This window comes from Dromiciops gliroides, chromosome 1 (genome assembly GCF_019393635.1).
Source record: "Dromiciops gliroides isolate mDroGli1 chromosome 1, mDroGli1.pri, whole genome shotgun sequence".
Lineage (NCBI taxonomy): Eukaryota > Metazoa > Chordata > Mammalia > Microbiotheria > Microbiotheriidae > Dromiciops > Dromiciops gliroides.
Window position 1 is genome coordinate 518,051 of NC_057861.1, and position 21,529 is coordinate 539,579.

A 21,529-nucleotide genomic window follows, 5' to 3' on the forward strand; every position below is an offset into this window, starting at 1 on the left:
AGGGCCCCAAGAGGGAGCAGGGTCAGGACCCTGAGCCAGGGGAGAGAGGAGGAGGCCAGAGAAGAGGCCACTGCATCTGGACATTTGGGGAGAGGCAGGGAGGGAGGGAGCAGTAACCATGGGGAGCCTCAGGCAAAGTCTCCCAGGAGATGCCTCCTCTCAGGGCTGCCCCAGCTGCTGAGTCAGGTCGGGGAAACCAGCATTTATTAAGTGCCTCCTGGATGCCAGGCAGCTTGACTGTATGCCTCACTGCATTCCAGGTGCCAGAGATGCCAAGGAAAAGCCCATACTGTGGTGGTCCCTGCCCCCCCCCCCAAGGAGTCCTGGGAAATGCCTGGTCATCTGAGGAGGGAGGGGCAGTGACACCTGGGGGGTTGAGGAGGGGGCCCTGGGCGGGGGCTGGTGGGGAGGGCTGCAGAGTTGAGGCTGGGGGCTCCTTTCCAGAGGGAACAAACCCTAGGAATGCAGGGGGCCAGGGGTGTGTGAAACACAAAAAAAGGGAGGAGGGGGGGAGATGTCTGAGCAAGGGATTTGGGGAGCAGGGGAGGGGGAGATGGGAGGGGAGGAATTGCAAGGGGCGGGGAGGAGGAGCCGGGGAAGGGGGAGGGGATGCAGAGAATGGGGGGAGGAGGAGGGGGTGAGGGGTAAAGAAGGGAATGGTGGCCCAGCCTCACTCACCCCTGCCAGGGGCCATGAGGCTTCGTCCCATTTCAGAGATTGGCCAAGGAACTGAGGGGACACGCGGAGGAGGGCAGGGGGCCAGGCGGGGCGTTTGGGGGGGGCGGCGCCCCCCTCCCCGTCCTCGCCTCCTCCCAGATTCAGGACCAAGAGCCAGGAACCAAGACCAAGGGCCCTGGAGCACCGAAGAAAACTCTGGGTCTGTGCAGTCTCTTACCTCACCGAGGGAGGCGCCCATTGGCTGGATCAGGGAGGGGGCGGAGCGTGAACCAAGGTCTCCCTCCCTGCAATGGGTTGGTGGCTGACGCTCCACCCCCTCCGTGATCCAGCCAATGGGCGCCTCGTTCGCTGAGAGAGCGCGAGAGGCAGAGACAGAAACAGAGCCAGACAGAGAGACTGCGCAGATGCGGAAGTTTCTTCCTTCCCTGTTCCTGAGGCCCAGGTATCACATCCGGCCCTTGGTCCTGGGTCTGAGAGGAGGCGAGGAGCCGCGGCCCCCCGCCTGGCTCCCTGCCCTGCTCTGCGTCTCCCCTCCGCTCCCTGGCTACTCACTTACATGGGGCGAAGCCTCGTGGCCCCTGGCGGGGGTGAGTGCGGCTGCCCTGCCCCCTCCCTTATTTCCCCCTCCCCCTTTCTCTGCGCCCCCGCCCCATCCCAGGCTTCTCCTTCCCTCCCATCTCCCCCCCCCTGCTCCCCAAATCCCCTGGGGCTCCCCCTCCCTTATTGGGTTTCACACGCCTGTGCCCCTCTGCATTCCTAGGGTTTGTTCCCCCAGGAAAGGAGCCCCCCAGCCTCAGCTCTGCAGCCCTCCCCCCCAGCCCCCGCCCAGGGTGCCCTCCTCACCCCCCCCCAAGCTGTCACCGCCCCTCCCTCCTCCTAAGACCTGGCATTTCCCAGGACTCCTGGGGAGGGTGGGGGCGGCAGGGACCTTGTCCTTGGCATCTCTGGCACCTGGAATGCAGTGAGGCACACAGTAGGCGCTTCATCAATGCACATTGAGTTGCCCCAAGCCCTGGAAACAGACGTTCTCCTCCTGGTGTCTCCTGGAGCAGGGAGGACTGTGGGCATTTCCAAGGCCCAGGGAGGTCTGGGAGCTGGGAGGGGGCAAGGGCCGACCCCTCCCTCCCACGGCTCCCTTTTTCTTTCTAGCTCAGCCCCCTGAGACCCCACAGGCCTGGGTACAAGCCAGAGCAAGGAGGAGGAAGGAGGGAAGAATGGGCCCCGGGCTCCTGCCCCCCAGGGCCCCCCAGGTAAGCAGCCTTGGCCTCTCCCTGACATGGTATCTCAGGTGAGAGAAATAAAACATTCTCAGCCAGCAGGTCACTTTGCTCAAGCCCCTGCCGCCTCTGTCCTGCTGAGCTGAATCTGACCCTTACCTAAGGAGGTCACGGGACAACCACAAGATGCCCTGGAATCAGTCCTTGTCTCACAAGGATGATTTCTCCCCAGAATCAGGAAGACTAGCGTACCAGCCCACACTGGTTTCTTGGTACTCTCCAGTTGTCCCCAAAATGCTACTGGGCTTACTTAATGAACATCAGTGAGCCTCATGCAAGTCACTTAAGGCTCATTGCCCTGCAAAAAAAAAATAAGATACTATTGTATTACTGGGAGTTTTTATTTCAGATTTTTTCAGGAGGTGATTTCAATGTCTATTTTACCTCCTGAGTCTAAAATATCAGGGCAATTTTCCCTGACAATTTCTTGGAAGATGATGCCTAGGCTCTTTGTTAGATCATGGCTTTCAGGTAGTCCAATAATTTTCTGTTTATGTCTCCTGGATCTATTTTGCAAGTCATTTGTTTTTCCAATGAGATATTTCGCATGGCCTTCTATTTTTTCATTCTTTTGGTTGTACTTTATTGTTTTTTGATTTCTAATAAAGTCATTAGCTGCGGTTGGCTCAATTATAACTTTTAAGGAGTTACTTTCTTCAGAGAGCTTTTGTATCTCCTTTTCCATTTGGCTTTTAAAGCATTCTTTTTCTCATTGGCTTTTTGTGCCTGTTCTACCCAATTGGCCTAGTCTGTTGTGGGGTTTTTTGTTTTTCTTTTGTCAAGACAGTGTTGTCTCCACCTTGTCTGTCAGTGGCCAGGGGCCTGTTTTCTCCCCCTTTAGACTGTGAGCTCCCTGAGGGCAGGGACTGTTTTTGTCCTGCTTTGTATCTCCAGGCTCAGCACAGAGCCTGACACAGGGTAGACCCTCCATGAATGCTTATTGCCTGGAGGATGACTGTCCTTCTCTTGCATGATTTCCATCTGGCACAGCCTGAGGCATGTAGGAGCTCCCCCTAAAGATCTGCCTTGGGACAAGGAAACCTGAATGTAGGAGGAATCAGTCCCTCTCATTCCTGCCCCTGTTAGGGTCCCTGGCTGAGCACAAATGTATTTGTTGTTTCAGGTCTCAATGACTTTCAAGGATGTGGCTGTGGACTTCACCTGGGAGGAGTGGGGCTACCTGGACACTTCCCAGAAGGAGCTTTACTGGGAGGTGATGCTGGAGAACTACAGGAACCTGGTCAGCCTGGGTGAGGAGGCTCCTCTGGGAAGGCCTGGTAAACCCATTCCAGTGAGGCCCAAGGCAGGGGGCTTGTGCTCTCTCTGATCCCATCTGAATGGCTCTGGCTTTGTATGTCTGGGATCTGGCTGCTTCATTGAATGACCCCCAGCTCTGCTTCCTCAGACCAGGGGGGCTTTCTAAAGTCCCACAGCAAATACTGGAACTCATGAAAGTCCCATGTATTTTAGTTTAAATGGGCCAGAAGACTCCTAGTCTTTCTGAACCCAACTCTGTTCTTTGTCCCATTCCTGTGTCTTCCCAGGAAAACAAACCAGATCATACTTCAGATATTTTCTGTTTCATTCTGCATGCCCCCAGTCTCCCTGGACCTTCTTAGTTTGCCCCTAAGGGCCTATGAAGGTTGAGTTCTGAGGTGACTCACCCTTTCTATCACTTTGCCATTTCCTATGACTAGGCCTTGCAGATTCCAGCATGGATGTGATCTCTCAGCTGGAGCCAGGGGAAGCACATTGGAGTCTAAGTGACAGTGTCCTCAACACCTGCAGGCCAGGTGAGTGAGTGTCAGGCCCTTGAGTACATGACACCCCAGTGCTGAGTTGGTCATCCATCTGTGGACCTTTGGAAAGTGGGCATTGGTGATCCTTTCAAAGACTTTTTCATTGTGAACCGTTCTCCCAGCTGTAGATCTTACAGATCATTTCTTCCTGACTCTTCTGTTGTATTTAGATGTGGTCAACTTTTATACCAGGATCAGTTGGTGTAGACAGCTAGAAATGACCAGATTATGTTGCTACTTTAAGATGGAGGAGTGCTGCTCCACTATGGGGGGAACTGTGACTTATCTGTTGGGAGAGCAAGGCAGAATTCTGCAGTGTAGGAGCCACACCTCAGTTCCCCTTCTTAGACTCTGATCACATTCCCAAGATTCCCCAGGGGTGATATTCAGATGAAGAATTTTCCACCAAAGAAAAAAAGTAGGTCAGACCACATTGTCCATATTGGTTCAGGGGGACCAGCAATCTTCTATGTTTCCATTAATTGTGCATCATCTCTATCAATTTTGATCTATTCACCTATGTACTATTATTGAGCTACATCAAAGGATATATACGGTGAATGTAAAAATATTGTCAAAGAAAGAAGAATTGATGAAAATAATGTGTACATTGCTTATAAAAGCCAGAATATTGGGGGAAATGAAGCATAGTTAAAACTTATTCATACATGGGAAAAAGGTATTTATACTTTTCTTTTTTTCAGATTGGGATACCAGGCCTCAGACCAAGGAGTCTTCTCCAGAGATGGGCATTTCTGTGGAAGACTTATCCCAGCAAAGGTCCTTGTGGGATGACCCGTGGATGGACCAAGCCAGGGAGTCTTATGACAGAATGAAGAGAGATCAGAGCAATGAGGAGAAACCTAGGCAAGAAAAAGTAATCCAGACAGAAACTGCTGGTGAAATCAGAGGTTCTGATTATAGTAAATATGGCCAAACCTTTAACCCAGGGGCAGTCCTTTTGCTACAACAGGAAGTTTCTTTAGTAATGAATCTCCACAAAGGTGCTGATCAGAGAAGGAGCTTCACCATGGAGTCAGACCAAAGATATTGTAATCAGATTTTTTCACAGAAGAAATATTCTGAGGTTAACAAATGTCAGAAAGCCTTCTCTTATGATTTTGACCTCATTGACAAACAAGAAATTCATGATGAAGAGGAACTTCATGAAAGTGGGAATTCTTTCATAGTGTATAATGAACTTAATCTGTCCCAGGGAACTGATCCAGGTGAAACGTGTTATGAATTGACTCAGTGTGGGAAGACAATCTATCAAAAAGCAGATCTTAATCAACATTCTGGTAGTCAGAATAAAACCAAATCTTATGAATGCAGTGAGTGTGGAAAGGCTTTCCACCTTAAAACAGGTCTTACCCAGCATTTCAGAATTCATAGTGGAGAAAAACCTTTCAAATGCAATGACTGTGGAAAGTCCTTCTGCCAGAAGATAGACCTTATACGACATTGCAGGATTCACACTGGAGAAAAACCTTTTAAATGCAGTGATTGTGGGAAAGCCTTTCCACGGAGCACAACCCTCACTCTACATCAGAGAACTCACACTGGAGAGAGACCCTATGAATGCAAAGAATGTGGGAAGACATTCCGATCCAGCTCTAACCGTACTCAGCACTGGAGTACTCACACAGGAATAAAACCTCATCAGTGCAGTGTATGTAGGAAGGCCTTCTCCCAGAAATCTGCTCTTAATGATCACAACAGAGTTCATACTGGAGAGAAACCACATGCATGCTCTGAATGTGGAAAGTTCTTTCGCCAGAAGTCAGATCTTAGACAACACTTTAGCATTCATAGTAGAGAGAAACCTTTTAAGTGCAGTAATTGTGGAGAAGCCTTTGCAAGGAGCACAACACTGACTCAGCATCAGAGAACTCACACTGGAGAGATATCCTGTGTGTGCAATGAATGTGGAAAGGCCTTCACTCAGAAAGGTCTTCCAGTACATATTGGAAAAATACATAATAGAGAGAAGTCTTAGGAATGTAGTGAATGTGTGAAGGCATTCTCAGGGATAACAGTATTAACTTAACCTCATAGATTTTTATGTTGAAAAACCTCATTAATAAAATCTTGTAAAGCATACTTTTATCTGGAAAAGACTCCTGACAAATGTACTCAATATTGGACAGGAACCATACGCATTTAGTGCATGTGGAAAGCCCTTCACTTACTGGTAGGGAACAATTTATTTCTATTCAGCAGATGGGTCATTGACTGGAGATGCAAGGAAGGCATATATTTTCACAAAGTAACCAATATGTTTCCTTTATTTTTTCTTTTTTTCTTTTTTGCAAGGCAGTGGGCGTTTAAGTGACTTGCCCAGGGTCACACAGCAAGTGTCAAGTGACTGAGGCCAGACTTGAACTCAGGTCCTCTTGACTTCAGGGCCAGTGCTCTTTCCACTACACTACCTAGCTGCCCCCTTATTTTCCTATCTTCATTATACTTGTTACATGGAAACTCTTAATTGGATAGGGGAGATTTGGTAGTGAGTGACAGCAATGTATCCAAAAAGTAAAGGGACCATTAATAAAAGAAAACCTGTAATCACAGAAGTTCCTACATATCAGATTTCCAATATCAAATAACATAGATAAAGGGGACACAATAGTATAGTAAAGAAAGTGAGTTTAGAACAGTTAAGTTGCTTCTTGATTAGTTATGAGTGGTTTTACTTGGAAAGTGGTCAGCATTCAAGTGCTTTAGGGATTTGTGTTGAGCCCTAATCCATTGAACATTTTTATCAGTCTTGAGAGAATCTGTAAAACACTTTGTAAATTTTTCTGTTGTTGAATGAATTGTTTTAAAATTTTTATTTTTTGAAATAACATTTTCTTTTTCTTCCCAACTTCTCCCCTTCCCAATTGAAAAAGAGAAGAAAACAACAAAATACAAAATTCTTGTAGGAATTTGGATAGTCAAAGAAAACAAATTCCCGCATTGACTATGCCTTAAAACATTCAGATTTCTGCACCTCAAATCCTATAATTTTCTGCTAAGATTGGGGCAGGATGCTTTATCATTAATCTGGAAGTATGGTGGTCCTTGCATTGATCAGAATTCTTAAATTTTACAGAATTGTTTGTCTTAACTATGTTATTATTTACATTATTCTGCTGGTTCTGCTTAATTCACTTGTTTCTGGATGCTAGTTTATTAGAAAAATTATACTCTCAGGGGAGCCTTTGCATGACTGTGCTTCTTTAGTTAATATGGCTGATAAACCATGTGATCATCTTTTAGATGAACCTTTAGAGAAGCCTGATACTGTCCTGTATACAGATGGTTCTTCGTTTATGAAACATGGGACTCGTTTCACTGGGGCCACTGTGGTTTCTGATTATGATACTGTCTGGGCAGCTTCTCTGCGTTCCTATTTTAGTGCGCAAGCTGCTTAACTTGTGGCTCTCACACAAGCCTGTAATATAGCCAAAGGAAAGAGTGCCACCATTTTTACTGACTTGAAATATTCTTTTGGAATATGCCACTCAGTGGATATGCTTTGGCTACAAAGGGTTTGTTTTTTTTTTAACATACCCAGGCAAGGCTATCAGGGACCTCCTAGGTGCCCTGAAACTCCCCTCTGCTCTGGCCATTGTACATTGCCCCTCCCACACAGGGAATAATGATCCTGGTTCAAAGGGGAATGCAGGAGCCCACATTGATTCTGACAAAGGCACACATTTTACTGATTCTGTTTTATCCCAAATATACTCTTTTTTGGGAGTAATTCCAAAATTCCATACACCCTACCACCCACAAAGTTCAGGCCAGGTTGAACATAAGAATAAAAAGCATCAGAGCATGATTGGCAAATTATGTACTGAAACCCATTTGAAATGGCCTGATGTTCTACCTTTGGCATTCTATCAACGCAATAGACCAAGAGGAGAACTTCATATATCTCCTTATGAGATGCTTTTTGTTCACCTTCCTATCCAAGCAAAAACTTTTCCCCCAGTTTATACATCAGGGGTGGGAGATGATACTTCTGTTGCCTCATAAGAGGCATACAGAAATTACAAACTCTGCTACATGAACTCCATGAGGCAGGAGGTTTTTTTGTAGGAGATATTATACAATTAATTTCTCTAATCTATTAAATATCTTTTTTTTAGGAGACAGGCAATAGAAACATTGAATTTTCAACAATTTTCAGTTCTTCTCACCTCTCCCAATGTCTGGATGAATGAAAGAAAAGTCATTTCTCCAGCTCTAATGAACAGATTCTAACAGATTCCAGGCTTTGCAGTGATAACTACAAATTTACTAAGAACTGACTGGTCCCCACCCAGGCAGGGAAATTGCCTGGGGCTGACCAGTGTTTGTCAATTCCAGCTTCTTGATGGACTTATGGACCTTCCCCCAAGAAAACCATCCCCTCCCAATGATTCTCCCCACCTTCCTCCCTGGACTTTAGGTTATTATGTAAAAGGGTCCCCCTACATACATTAAGTAGTTTCTATTAAGAGTGAAGTAGCTCTCAGTCATCTCTCTGAAGGGAACTAGCTGGGTGGTGCAGTGCAGTGGGTAGTGCTGGACCTCAGTCAGCTAGACCTGAGTCCAAACGTCCCTCAGGTTCCTGTCACCTCTCTAGTGACTTGATGTCTTGCCTTCTGTATTCCAGACACTGCACTGGGCTGTAAAGGAGAATCAGTGTTTTTCCTTCAGCAAGTTTAGGTCAGTGTTTGGGAATTCCTCAGCCTAGAGATCGTGAAACCTCCTGGACAGCAATAAGAATAATAAAAGCAGGGGACAGCTAGGTGGCACAGTGGATAGAGCTCTGGCCCTGGATTCAGGAGGACCTGAATTCAAATCCAGCCTCAGACACTTAACAATTACTAGCTGTGTGACCCTAGGCAAGTCACTTAACCCCAATTGCTTCACCAAAAAAAAATAATAATAAGAGCTAGCCTTGGGCAGCTAGGTGGTGCAGTGGATAAAGCACTGGCCCAGGAGGCAGGAGGACCTGAGTTCAAATCCAGCCTCAGACACTTGGTACTTACTAGCTGTGTGACCCTGGGCAAGTCACTTAACCCCCATCGCCCTGAAAAAAATTATATTTAGGGGTGGCTAGGTGGCGCAGTGGATAAAGCACCCACCCTGAATTCAGGAGTACCTGAGCTCAAATCCGGCCTCAGACACTTGACACTTATTAGTTCTGTGACCCTGGGAAATTCACTTAACCCACATTGCTCCACAAAAAAAAAAAAAAAGCTAGCCTTTCTCTATCACCCAGGTGCCAGGCACTGCTAAATACTTGAGAAGTGGAATCCTCACAGAAGCCTTTGGGGTAGATGCCATTATTCTCCTCATTTTAGAATTGAAGAAAGTGAGACATGCAGGTCAAGTGGCTTGCCCATAGTCACACAGAGAAAAGTGTCTGAGGCTGGATTTGAACTCTTCTTTCTGCCTCCAGGCCCACCTAGCTGGAATCCCTCCCAGAAGATAAAGAAGCCTCAGCTCCCTGGCAGCTGCCCTGTGGGGAGCATCTCAAGAGAACAAGGGAAAGTAGAAGCATAAATAGGGTTTCACACAGTGGTATGGGTTCCTGGGTAAAATAAAACCAAAAAAAACTTGTAGGGTAAATCAAAAGATCCTTCTTGAGAAACTAAACCAAAGGATAGACATATGTAAAGAGATGAGGGGCACTGATTGGATCTGCACTGAGTTGACTCCAGGACCACCACCCTTCATTCCAATCTCCCCCACCCCTGGGGAGATAAGATTAGGTATGGCTGCTGCCTTTGTGGCATGAGGAGGACAGGGATGTCTTGAGATCTGTAGCCACCCATCACCCAACTTCCTCCAGCCCCCACCAGTGGGGGATGGTCCTCCCCCAATAAGGGAACTTTCCACAGTCATATGGTCACCTTCATCAGACCACCATCAGTCTTCTATAAAAGTATCTTCCTGTCTCCTGCTCAGGGAGATAGATATCTCAGAGCCTTGCCTTCTCTCCAAGAGAAGTCCCAAGGATTTCTCTCTTGCTTTCCTTTCCCTAGCACCTAAATAAACTATTATTTTATTCTAATTGGATATGTGTGCAAGAGGGTGTACTTCTTTAAAGAGGAATTCCTAAGAACCTCATCCCCAACTATGAGAAAAATCACTCCAATAACTTCTGGAACTCAGTGTTGGTGATGTATCAAAGGCCCATTTATTGTGATTCTTCTGAGAATGGGCCACCCCTTGTGGAATGAACCCCAAAATGGAGGCTCACAGGCCTTTTATCTCTTCCCATCCTTCCTGGGAAATGGCCACTCCCATTTTCAAGGGTAACAATTTGCATGGAATTGGCTAATCAATCTAAGGCAGTATCCCCACCCCTCCATAGAAGAAAATGTAAAATCCCTTGTTGGAAAATAATTGACATTGAAAATAGAACCAGAACAGCTTATTTACGAATTATTAAACTACCTGAAAGCCATAATCAAAAAAAGAACCTGGACAGCATCTTTGAAGAAATTATGAAGGAAAACTGCCCTGACATCCTAGAACTAGGGGCTAAAACAGTGCAGTTATTCCCTCCACACTGAGACTTTATGCATCTTGGTTTTGATATATCATGAGTCAACTTAAATAATTAAATGGGAATTTGGGGGCAGTTTTTGGAAATGGTAGACAACACACAGGCCAGCAGACAACACAGAAAAAGTGTAGAAACTCAGAAAAATATATGTATAGTATTATACAATATAAACATTTTATCTCTTTATATCATAATAATTCAGACTTCTCTGGTATGATGAGAGGCCTAAAAAGTTCTACTTGGATTTTCTAGCTTGAGGGGGTGCCACAACCCTAAATCCCAGGGTCTGAAAGGGATAACTGTCATTGAAAGGATCCACCAATTTCCTCCTGAAAGAGACCCCAAAATGAAAACTCCCAGGAATATTATAGCTAAATTACAGAACTTCCTGGTAAGGAGCAAATACTGCAAGCAGCTCAAGGAGAGAATAACATACACTCAGTCAATTATAGAAATGTACCTTACCCTATGGGGAAGGAGGGAAATGGGAAAAGAAAAGGTAGGGAGGACTGATAGGAGAAAGGGCAGACTGAAGGATGCAGTGGTCAAAAGCAAAACACTGGTGAGGATGGACAGGGTGAAAGAAAGACTGAAAAAGTATAAACAGGGGGAAAATAGGATGGGGGTGGGGGAAACCCTGTTAGTAGGAAATACACTTACACATGTGAATGTAAATGGGATGAACCCTCCCATAAAACAAAAGTGGATGGCAGAGTGGATTAAAAATCAGAATCCTACAAAATATGTTGTTTACAAGAAGCACTTTGAAGCAAAGACATACATGGAGTAAAGGTAAAAGGCTGGAGCAGAATCTATTATGCTTCAGCTGAAGTTAAAAAATGAAGGAGGAAGAGAAGGAGGATGGGGATTGGGGAAGGGGGAGGGGAAGGAGGAGGAGGAGGAGAAGAAGAAAGAAGGGAGAGCCCAAGGCTGCTTACCTGGGGGGCTCTGGGGGGCAAGACCCTGGGGCCTATTCTTCCCTCCTTGTTCTTGCTTGTACCCAGGCCTGTGGGGTCTCAGGGGGCTGAGCTAGAAAGGAAAAGGGATCTGTGGGAGGGGTCAGCCCTTGTCCCCTCCCAGATCCCAGACCTCCCTGGGTCTTGGAAATGCCCATAGTCCTCCCTGCTCCAGGGGACACCAGGAGGAGCTCTGTCTTTTTCCAGGACTTGGGCCAACTCAAGGTGCATTGATGAAGCACCTACTGTATGCCTCACTGCATTCCAGGTGCCAGACATGCCAAGGAGAAGGAAAAACCCACTGTGATGGTCCGTGCCACCCCCCCACACCCAGGAGTCCTGGGAAATGCCTGGTCATCTGAGGAGGGAGGGGGAGTGACACCTGAGGGGGGTTGAGGTTGGGGCCCTGGGTGTGGGCTGGTGGGGAGGCCTGCAGAGCTCAGGCTGGGGGCTCCTTTCCTGGGGGAATAAACCCCAGGAAGGCAGGGGGGCAGGGGCCTGTGAAAACCAATAAGGGAGGAGGGGGGCCCTAGGGGATTTGGGGAGCAGGGGAGGGGAAGATGGGAAGGGAAATTTTAGAGGAGAGGGGAATGGAGGAGGAGCCTGGAATGGGGGTGGTGGGGACGAAGGAGGAGAAGAAAAAGGAGGGGGTGGGTCGATTCTACCTCCCTGATGTGCCCCCAAGTCCCCAGCCCCAGCAAGGATTCAGGATCCTTCCCCCCTTTCAGAGACTGGCCACCTGAGGCAAGGAGAAGGGACAAGGAGCCTGGGAGGGAGGAGGGGGCTCTGAGGTGCCCTGCCCTGCCCCTCCCCTGTGTACAGGACACCTCAAATCCTGCGGGAGCTGGTTCCCCCCACCCCACCCCATCCCCCAGGCTGAAGGGGAAGCTTCTGCTTCTCTGCTCTTCCTCCTACTTGACTGGTGGGGCATTGTCAAGGAGGGGGCACTCTTGGACCCCTTCTCCTTTCTGCACCTGGGACTGGAGGAAGGGGAAAAGGCCCCCAAAAGCCACATGTCCTAAGCCCCTCTTGTTCCACTGAGAAGTTTCTGTCCTGGGGGGGAAGCAGGAATCTGATCACAAGAGTTTCCTAAGTGTGATTGGATTTATTACACTTAAAATCTGCTATACATTGTCACTTTAAAATCTTTTGTAGTGGCTTACCTGGAAACAGTAAATCCCAAAATAGGAATTACTGATGAAATAACCCTTGTGTAAAATCTAATACCAAATAGTTGGAATACATTGAGGTTCTGTATGACATCATTTGGAAAATAGATCCAGGTGTGATTGAATACATTCTGGTCTCCTTTTAAGAGAATTTATTATTTTTTATTATTATTATGCTCTATCAGGAAAATGTTAGCTGTGTGGTTTTAAGTCAAGTTACCCTGGTTATGTGATTAATAATGGGTATAAAGACAATGCCTAACTTCAATTTGATAATAAACTGTATTAGAAATATTGTTAGAAACATAAAATTTTCTTCAATTCCTTTGGGTTATAGATTTACATGCTGGAAGACAGATCAGCTCAGAGCCTTGAAGACCCCCAGCTCGTCCCCTCCTTTTGGCTTAGTGGCCCAACTCTCTGATGAAATGAAATTTCCACACAGTTGTCCCAGGGTAGGGACCAAGGGATCACAGCTCATTGGCTTTGTCATCCCAAGGAGATTGGCCCTTCAGCCTGAAGCGCCATGGTAGACAGGGCCCAGGCTCAGGTTCTAGCCCAAGCAAAACAGCCCCTCTACTCTTGTCTCCCAGGCCCTTCTTACTTCCAACTGGTCTGGAACAAGGGTCAAATGGGTCCTCAGAGGTCATCCACTCCAACTCCCTCATTTTACAAATGAAGAAACTGAGGTCTAGCAAAGTTAACACAAACATCCATGGTGCTATTGCAGTAAGTGACAGATGCAGTCAAAGCAATTATGGAGCCCTTATCTAGGTAACCTTTGAACTCAGGGCCTCACCCTGCAGAGCCTGTGCTCTTTCCACTGTAGTGCCTTCTTCCTCCTAGAATCCCAAGCTGTACTCTCCCCTCAATTCATGGATCATCTCTTATTCAGGCCTTTCCAGAAACAGCAGATCTGTCTATGTTGGTTTCTCTGTGGTGTTCAGCATTCACTGAGAAGGGGTGCGACCAGGGGGAAATGGTCACAATCAGGATAGCTCAGTTACAAGCAGCCCCCATCCCCCTTTCCGGTCTCTGCAAATAATCAGCAATGGGCACAAAAGACTCTCTTGCATCATTTCAACTTAAAATATAAAACCTAATTGAAAAGATACTGTAAATACAACAAGCCAGATTTCTATGTAAAAGACGACACAAGATTTAAAAAAAATTATGCAGTGGGAACCTTGTAGAAAAACAACAAGCAATTACAGGGAGAATTTCATGAGGCTTTGGCACCTTGAGATCATGAAAGCACTTCTACTTTGGTGCCCTAACCAGTCAGAGCAGTACTTGGACCAGAGAGGGTGACATTTGAGAGCTGACCACCAGGGGGACAGTGTGGGGCTAGGGACTGGTGGGTCTCAAACCACACTAAGGGCAGCCATGGACCTGATACTTGCTCATTGGGCTGTATGTGGTCCAGCAGCTGCTTCCTCCCCAGCCCCTCCCATGGTGCAGAGTCACAGCCTCTGCACTGGTAGCCATCCCCTTGCTTCACGCACAGTCCTGCCCTGCCTCTAGCACCATAACAGGGTGGGAGTCAAAGAGCAGATTTGCATGAAGGGCTGGGGGAGGGATAAGGGAGATAAGAGAGACCTGGCAGGCCCAGCTCCAGGTCAGGGAGCACAGCTGGGGGGGGGGGGGGCAGGGGTCTCCACCATGGCCTGGACTCCCCTCCTGCTCAGCCTCCTCACTCACTGCCCAGGTGCCAGCCTGAGGGGTCTCAGAGGAAAGGGCTCTCAGGGCCCAGAGGAGAGAGGTGGGGGGTCCCTGGCCCCTGACTCACAGCTCTCCTTCTCTGTCCTTCTAGGTGCTTGGGCCCAGCATGTGCTGACTCAGCCAGCATCAGTGTCAGGGTCTCTGGGTCAGTAAGTCACAGTCTCCTGCACCAGAAGCAGTGGCAGCATTGGAATGGACAGTTTGCAGTGGGACCAACAGCACCAGGGCCAGGCCCCCAAGCTCACCATCTATAGCCCTAATGGCTGACCCTGGGGGTTCCAGAGAGATTCTCTGGCTCTAGTGACTCTGCCTCCCTGACCATCTCTGGTCTGCAGCCTGAGGATGAGGCTCATTAGGACTGGCCATCTAATGACTATAATCATGGCCCCCACATACACAGTGGCCAAGGCTTGTACAGAAGTGAGACTAAAACCCCTGAGCTTCCTTGGTCTGGTCCTTCACTGACCCAGTCAGCACCAGGGTCTGAGAGCTGATCAGTGTCCTGGTGTCCTGGGGGCATGTGAAAGCCTTTCCACACTGTTTACATCCATAATGCTTCTCTCCAGTGTGGATTCTCTGATGTGCAGCAAGATTGCTGCTCTTTGTGAAAGCCTTTCCACACTGTTTACATCCATAATGCTTCTCTCCAGTGTGGATTCTCTGATGTGCAGCAAGATTAGAGCTTTGTGTGAAAGTCTTTCCACACTGATTACATTCATAAGGCTTCTCTTCAGTGTGGATTTTCTCATGCTTAGCAAAATGGGAGCTCTTTTTGAAAGTCTTTCCACACTGTTTACATTGATAAGGCTTCTCTCCAGTGTGGATTCTCTGATGTTCAGCAAGATGGGAGCTGTATATGAAAGCCTTTCCACACTGATTACATCCATAAGGTTTCTCTCCAGTGTGGATTTTCTGATGTGCAGCAAGACTGGAGCTGTGGGTGAAAGTCTTTGTACACTGTTTACATTGATAAGGTTTCTCTCCAGTGTGGATTTCCTGATGTGCAGCAAGACTGGAGCTGTGGGTGAAAGTCTTTGTACACTGTTTACATTCATAAGGCTTCTCTCCAGTGTGGATTCTCTGATGTGCAGCAAGATTGAAGCTGTGTATGAAAGCCTTTCCACACTGATTACATTCATAAGGCTTCTCTCCAGTGTGGATTCTCTGATGTGCAGCAAGATGGGAGCTTTGTGTGAAAGTCTTTCCACACTGGTTACATTCATAAGGCTTCTCTCCAGTGTGGATTCTCTGATGTACACCAAGACTGGAGCTGTGTGTGAAAGCCTTTCCACACTGATTACATTTATAAAATTTTTTTCTAATGTGAATGTTCTGATGCCTGATAAGATCTGAGTTCCATGTTAAGGTCTTTCCAGAGTCATAAACTGCATATCTTTTCATTCCATGGTAAAATTGAGAATAGCAAGGAAGAGATGAGTGTTGGGATGTGGTTGCTTTAAATTCATTATATTCAGCACCCTCCTTTCTAATGTGAATTTCCTGAAGACTAATGAGCTTAGATTTCTGACTGAAGACTTTCTCACTTTTGTTACTTCCACAAAGCACTTCTCCTGTATCACTTTTCTGATAGTTAATGAGATCAGAATTCAAATTCAGCACCATTTCCAGATGATTCCCTTGACATATTTGCATTTCATGTGACTTCTCTTGAGACTGAAAAGGCTCCACTAGTTTAGGAAACCATTCATGATCTTCAGTGTCCTGAAAAGACTCATTCCATGAAGTCACTCCCTTACTGTGATTTAGGACTGAGGACTCTATGAATCCCTTTCCAATTTCACCAAACTCATCATTTTCTATTTTACCACAAGATTCATGAAGAGCCTGTGATTCTTTGGGTGAGCTAGTCCACAGATCCAGGTCACAAGCCCCCCCAACACTGGCTTCCTTCACATCTCAGCAAAACCCTCACCTCCTGAAAAGAAGCTTTTCCTGGTCCCTGACACTGCTAGAGCCTTCCTTCTGAGGGGGCCTCCCATCTATATGGTGGAGACACCTTGTGTGCACCCAGCTGCTGCCATGTCATCTCCCAAGTAGACAGTGAGCCCCTTGAGGGTAGGGCCTGTCACTGTTTAAACCTTCCTTTGCATCCCCAGTAGTTTTAGCACAGAGCTTGGCACAGGAGCCACTGTCTAAATGCTCACTGACTTGACCTAAGAATAACAAAAGAGGGATGATTCAGAGAGACCAGGGAAGACTGGGGTGGTCTGAGGCAGAAGGAAATGAGCAGATCCAGGGGGACCATGTCTGCTCTGCTGACAGCACTGCAGAGGACAGCCTGTGTCTAACAGGGTAAAGCTTCCTGGGCTCTGTTGGATTCCACCTTTGCTGAGGCTGGTCAGCTCTGTGGATGGGCTACTCTCACCTGGGATGAGGGTGTCTGGGTCCCAGGGGCCATTCTCTCTGGCTCCAGGCTCTCTCTTGGAATAGCCTTTGGTTATCTGCAAGCTGACCTGGGGAGGGAGAAGGATCTCAGAGTGAGGGAGACATTGTCTTTGCCATTTTGTCCTAGGATGGACCCTGGCCAACATGGAATTACAGAGCTTGAAGTCTCTGAGCACTTACAAAGGCCCTGTCCTCTGGGGAGAGACTCTAACCAGAACGGGAGGGCAGCAGAGAGGGTCAGGCTTGGAAGTGAACTTGGTCTGAACAGGAAGGGGACTTGCCCCCCCCCAATTCCTTCCTTTTGCCCTCATGCCCCTCCCCCATCCTCCTGCAGAGACCCAGGAGGCAGAAGGGGCTTGGGATCCCAGATGGAAGAGACCCGGCAGTGCCCCATTGATCCCAGACCTAGAGCTCTACCTCCATCTGATACCGGGGTGAGATGTGTAGGTCAGGCAGCTGTGACCTGCGGCATTTAAAATTACATGTGGGTGCTTTATTTCCGTCCCAAAGTTAGGGAAAATTAGGTGGGGTTTCTAATATATTGCTACTAATAAATTAGAAGCTTTAGCACCAGTTTGGTTCATTACACATTTATGAAAGCATACCAAATATTAGTCAAGAGAGATCACTTGGCTCAGCAAGTTAAGCAGGCCTATCTAGCCCAGAGGAGAGAGAGCTCAGCCTGGCCTCCTTCTTCCATGTCCTCCACCATGAGCCCATCTGAGAGCCTCACTACCTCCCTCCCACTCTGAAGCAGAGACGGTCCTTCCATACAACTCCAAGCTAATGGGCTAGCATCATTCTAATCTACTGCTTTACTGGACTTGAGGGTGCTCCATGAGCAGACCATGATGAGGTCAGAGTTCAAAGAACACACACTCTGAGGGCAAGGCTTTCAGGTAGGTGTGGTTTTAAGTGATTTCACCAGCAAGGTCAATCCAATTAATCCTTTTTTTTTTTTTTCAATACTCAGTGACTCATTTTCCCAAATTTTGTCTTTGTTTTGTTGTTTTGTTATTTTGTTTGTTTTTAATGAGGCAATTGGGGTTAAGTGACTTGCCCAGGGTCACACAGCTAGTAAGTGTTAAGTGTCTGAGGCCAGATTGGAACTCAGGTACTCCTGACTAGGGGGCCCTGCTCTATCCACTGCACCACCTAGCTGCCCAAAACCAATTAATGTTTTTTGTTTGTTTTTTAAATAGAATTTTATTTTCCAAAATATATGTAAAAACAAAATTTTAACATCAATTTTTAAAAAACTTTGTGTTCCAACTTCTTTTCACCGCTCCATTCACAGCCCCCACCCACAAGAACTCAAGCAATGCAAAATAAGTTATACATGAGTAGTCATGGAAAAATTCCCATATTAGCTAGTTGTGAGAGAAAACAGTCAAAAAACCCAAAACTTGAGATTAAGGAATTGTCAAAGAGGAAAAGAAAAAAAATTTTTTTAAATCTGTTTCCATCTTTTTTCAGATGCTATCAGTTCTTTCTCTGTAGATGGGCTGCAATCTTCATAAGTCTTTCAGGGTTATATTGGATCATTGCCTTGCTGAAAATAACCACATGCTTCCCAGCAGATCATACCCCACTATTGCCATCATTTTGTATACAGTACATTTCACTCTGCTTCAGTTCATGCAGGTCTTTCCAGGTTTTCCTGATAGTATCCTGTTCATCATAACCTGTATATAGTACCTTAAGCTTGACAGAGAATTTTCTTCATAAAAGCCCAGCAAAGTAGGTATCATATGTTTTGCCATTATTATCAATCATCATAACTATTTCCCTCCATCCCACTCCCTTCAAATGACATTTACTGTATCTTTTTTTTACCTATTCCTCCTCAGAAGTGTTTTACTTCTGACTATACTCTCCCTAGCTCTGCACTCCCTTTTTTCACCCTTCCTTCCTTATCTTCTTCCCCTCCTACTTTCCTGCAGGGTTAAATAGATTGCTCCTCCCAATTGGGTATGAAAGTTATTCCCTCCATGAGCCCACTCCAATGAGATAAGTGTCCCTGCGCTAATTCTGTGTTCTAAATTTTTCTTCCTCCCTCCCTCCTCCAACCCTCCCTATGAGATCAAGAAATTCCATATGTCATACTGGTGCAGTAATGCAGAACATCTTCATCTTCTTTGAAAGTGTTTTGCTTTTTACTGCTTTCTCCCCCAATCTGCCCTTTCCTCCTTCTTTTCTTCCCCTCTTCCCTTTTCTCCCTCCCCCCTTCCCCTCAGGACAAAAATATATTACTATACCCACTGGAGTGGGACAGTTGAATCCTTCCCCCCAGCCCACTGGTACCCCTGCACTTACACCCCCCTCAACCCCGGCCAGCCATTCAGTCCGACCACACACTCAGTTCCAGAGGACCCCAGAGCTGCAGCTGATGCAGAGGTACTGGGGCAAAATCCTATGGCGGGTGTCTGGTGTTGGCTGGATTTCGGGGTTAGGCTTTATTGGTGGCCCAGCACAGCCCCCTGAAATTTATCTATAGCTAGAGAAAATTCTCAGCCTATATTTTTGTGTGTTTTTCTGCCCCAAGGGTTCTTTTATTGCTATTTTGGGGGTGATTCTATCAGGAGCCCTGTGGGTTTAATGTCTTTCCCCTGCCATCTTGGCTCTGCCCCCAAACCAATTAATCTTTTTTCTTTTTAATTTTTTTATTTTTAGTGTGGCAATTGGGGTTAAGTGACTTGCCCAGGGTCACACAGCTAGTAAGTGTTAAGTGTCTGAGGCTGGATTTGAACTCAGGTACTCCTGACTCCAGGGCTGGTGCTTCATCCACTGTGCCACCTAGCTGCCCCTCAAACCAATTAATCTTAATATTAATTCCTCAAATGAGGGCCTCTGGGCATCCCAAAACCCATTATTTTTTCACAACCCCCCTGTGCTTTGTTAAGAAACATGGTTTTCTTAAATGAAGCAATAATATTACAAAGACTTACAAAAGGTTCTGTGATAACTAACAATGTCAAGGGGAATGAAAAGAGAAGAAAAGAGGCAGTCCCCTTCAGTAGGTGGATATTACAAATAATGTATACAATAGGAAAAGGAAAACAGGAAAAATGCCCATTTAAGTCTTTGGAAGTCTTTTCTCAGATGATTCTTGGGATGTCAGTTGGGTTTGGGGGCTTCACTACCTCCTTTATTTTTGGTGAGGCAATTGGGGTTAAGTGACTTGCCCAGGGTCACACAGCTAGTGTTAAGTGTCTGAGGCTGGATTTGAACTCAGATTCTCCTGAATCCAGGGCCGTTGCTCTATCCACTGCGCCACCTAGCTGCTCTCTGTCTCCTTTAAAAGTGGATTTTCTTCTGTAGTTGGGGTAGACGAAATAGAGGGAGAAGGTGGGGTCTCCTCCTGTGTAAACTCCTTGGCACACTCTACTCCAGAGTTCACATGAAGTTAAATCTTTGGGACACATAAGGTAAAGGATTAATGGCAAATCTCTCAAAGTTTAGGGATCAAAAGACCCAGACTCTGGCCACTGGTCCCCTAATAAACTAAAATATACATCATGCCACCTAAAGCAGATTTTTCTCCCTCCCTCCCCCCTCCCCTAGACAGCAGGTAATCTGATATGTTATATATATATATATATACATACATATATACATATACATATATATACATATATATAGTAACATTAAACATATTTTTGCATTAGTCATGTTATAAGAGAAGAATCAGAGCAATGAGGAAAAACTTCAAAATAGAAAAAGAACAGCACCAAAAACTAAAGAAATATTATGGTTCAATGAGCATCTATACTCCACAGTTCTTTTTTTTTCTGAATTTGGAGATCCTCTTCCATCATGAGTCCCCTGGAACTCTCCTGTACCATTGCATTGGTGAGAAGAATCTAGTCCATCACAGTTGATCAACACACAATGTTGATATTACTGTGTACAATGTTCTTCTGGTTCTGCTCATTTCACTCATCATCAGTTTATACAAGTCCTTCCAGGTTTCTCTGAACTCCTCCTGCTCATTGTTTCTTACAGTACAATAGAATTCCATTACATTCATATACCACAACTCCTTCAGCCATTCCCCAATGGATGGGCAGCCCCTCAATTTCCAATTCCTTGCCACCACAAAAACAGCATCTAGCTATAAATATTGTTGTACATGTGGGTCCTTTTCCCTTTTTTATGATCTCTTTGGGAAAAAGACCCAAGAGTGGTATTGCTAGGTCAAAGGGTATGTACAACTTTATATCCCTTTGGGCCTAATTTCAGATTGCTCTCCAGAATGGTTGGATCAGTTCACAGCTCCACCAACAATGCATTAGTGTTCCAATTTTCCCATAGCTGCTCCAACATTTATTTTCCTTTTTTGTCATATTAGTCAATCTGATAGGTATCAGGTGGTACCTCAGAGTTGTTTTAATTTGCATCTCTCTAATCAATAGTGACTTAGAGTATTCTTTCTTATGTCAATAGATAGCTTTGGTTTTTTCATCAGAAAACTGCCTATTCATAGCCTTTGACCATTTTTCAATTGGGGAATGACTTGGGTTCTTATAAATTTGATTTAGTCGCCTATATATTTTAGAAATGAGACTTTTATCAGAAGTACTGGCCATAAAAATTGCTTCCCAGCTTTCTTCATCCCTTCTAATTTTGAATCCATTGCTTCTGTTTGTACAAAAACTTTTTAATTCAATGTAATCAAAATCATCCATTTTGCATTTCATAATATTCTCTATCTTGTTTGGTCATAAGCTGTTCTCCTTTCCAAAGATCTGAAAGGTAGACTATTCTTTATTCTCCTAATTTATCTACAGTATCACCTCTTATGTCTAAATCATCTACCCATTTTGACCTTATTTTAATATAAGGTGTAAGGCCGGATTTTAGCTCAGGTACTCCTGACTCCAGAGCCGGTGCTCTATCCACTGCGCCACCTAACTGCCCCTAGAATTGTCATTTTTACAATATTTGCTCTGCCTATCCATGAGCAATT

The 21,529-nt window shown here is 45.9% G+C and overlaps 2 protein-coding genes across 3 annotated transcripts in view; one reads left to right on the forward strand and one right to left on the reverse strand.

Annotated features, from left to right (window-relative positions):
* Positions 1 to 21,529, reverse strand: part of LOC122734514 (zinc finger protein 208-like) — a 207,809-nt gene that overhangs the window by 33,519 nt on the left and 152,761 nt on the right. The window contains exon 10 of the mRNA XM_043975396.1: positions 14,683 to 15,464. Coding sequence (XP_043831331.1) covers positions 14,683 to 15,464 — 782 coding nt within the window. The remainder of the gene's footprint in view (positions 1 to 14,682; positions 15,465 to 21,529) is intronic.
* LOC122733792 (zinc finger protein 135-like) lies at positions 1,083 to 6,827 on the forward strand. 2 transcript variants are annotated; one of them, XM_043974501.1, is made up of 5 exons: positions 1,083 to 1,120; positions 1,828 to 1,928; positions 3,079 to 3,205; positions 3,653 to 3,748; positions 4,459 to 6,827. In XM_043974501.1, the coding sequence occupies exons 2-5, from the start codon at positions 1,893 to 1,895 to the stop codon at positions 5,751 to 5,753; spliced, it is 1,554 nt and encodes a 517-aa protein (XP_043830436.1). In that variant the 5' UTR covers positions 1,083 to 1,120; positions 1,828 to 1,892; the 3' UTR covers positions 5,754 to 6,827. The 2 variants fall into 2 exon arrangements, with proteins under 2 accessions (XP_043830436.1, XP_043830431.1); XM_043974496.1 differs by having other exon boundaries at positions 1,116 to 1,265.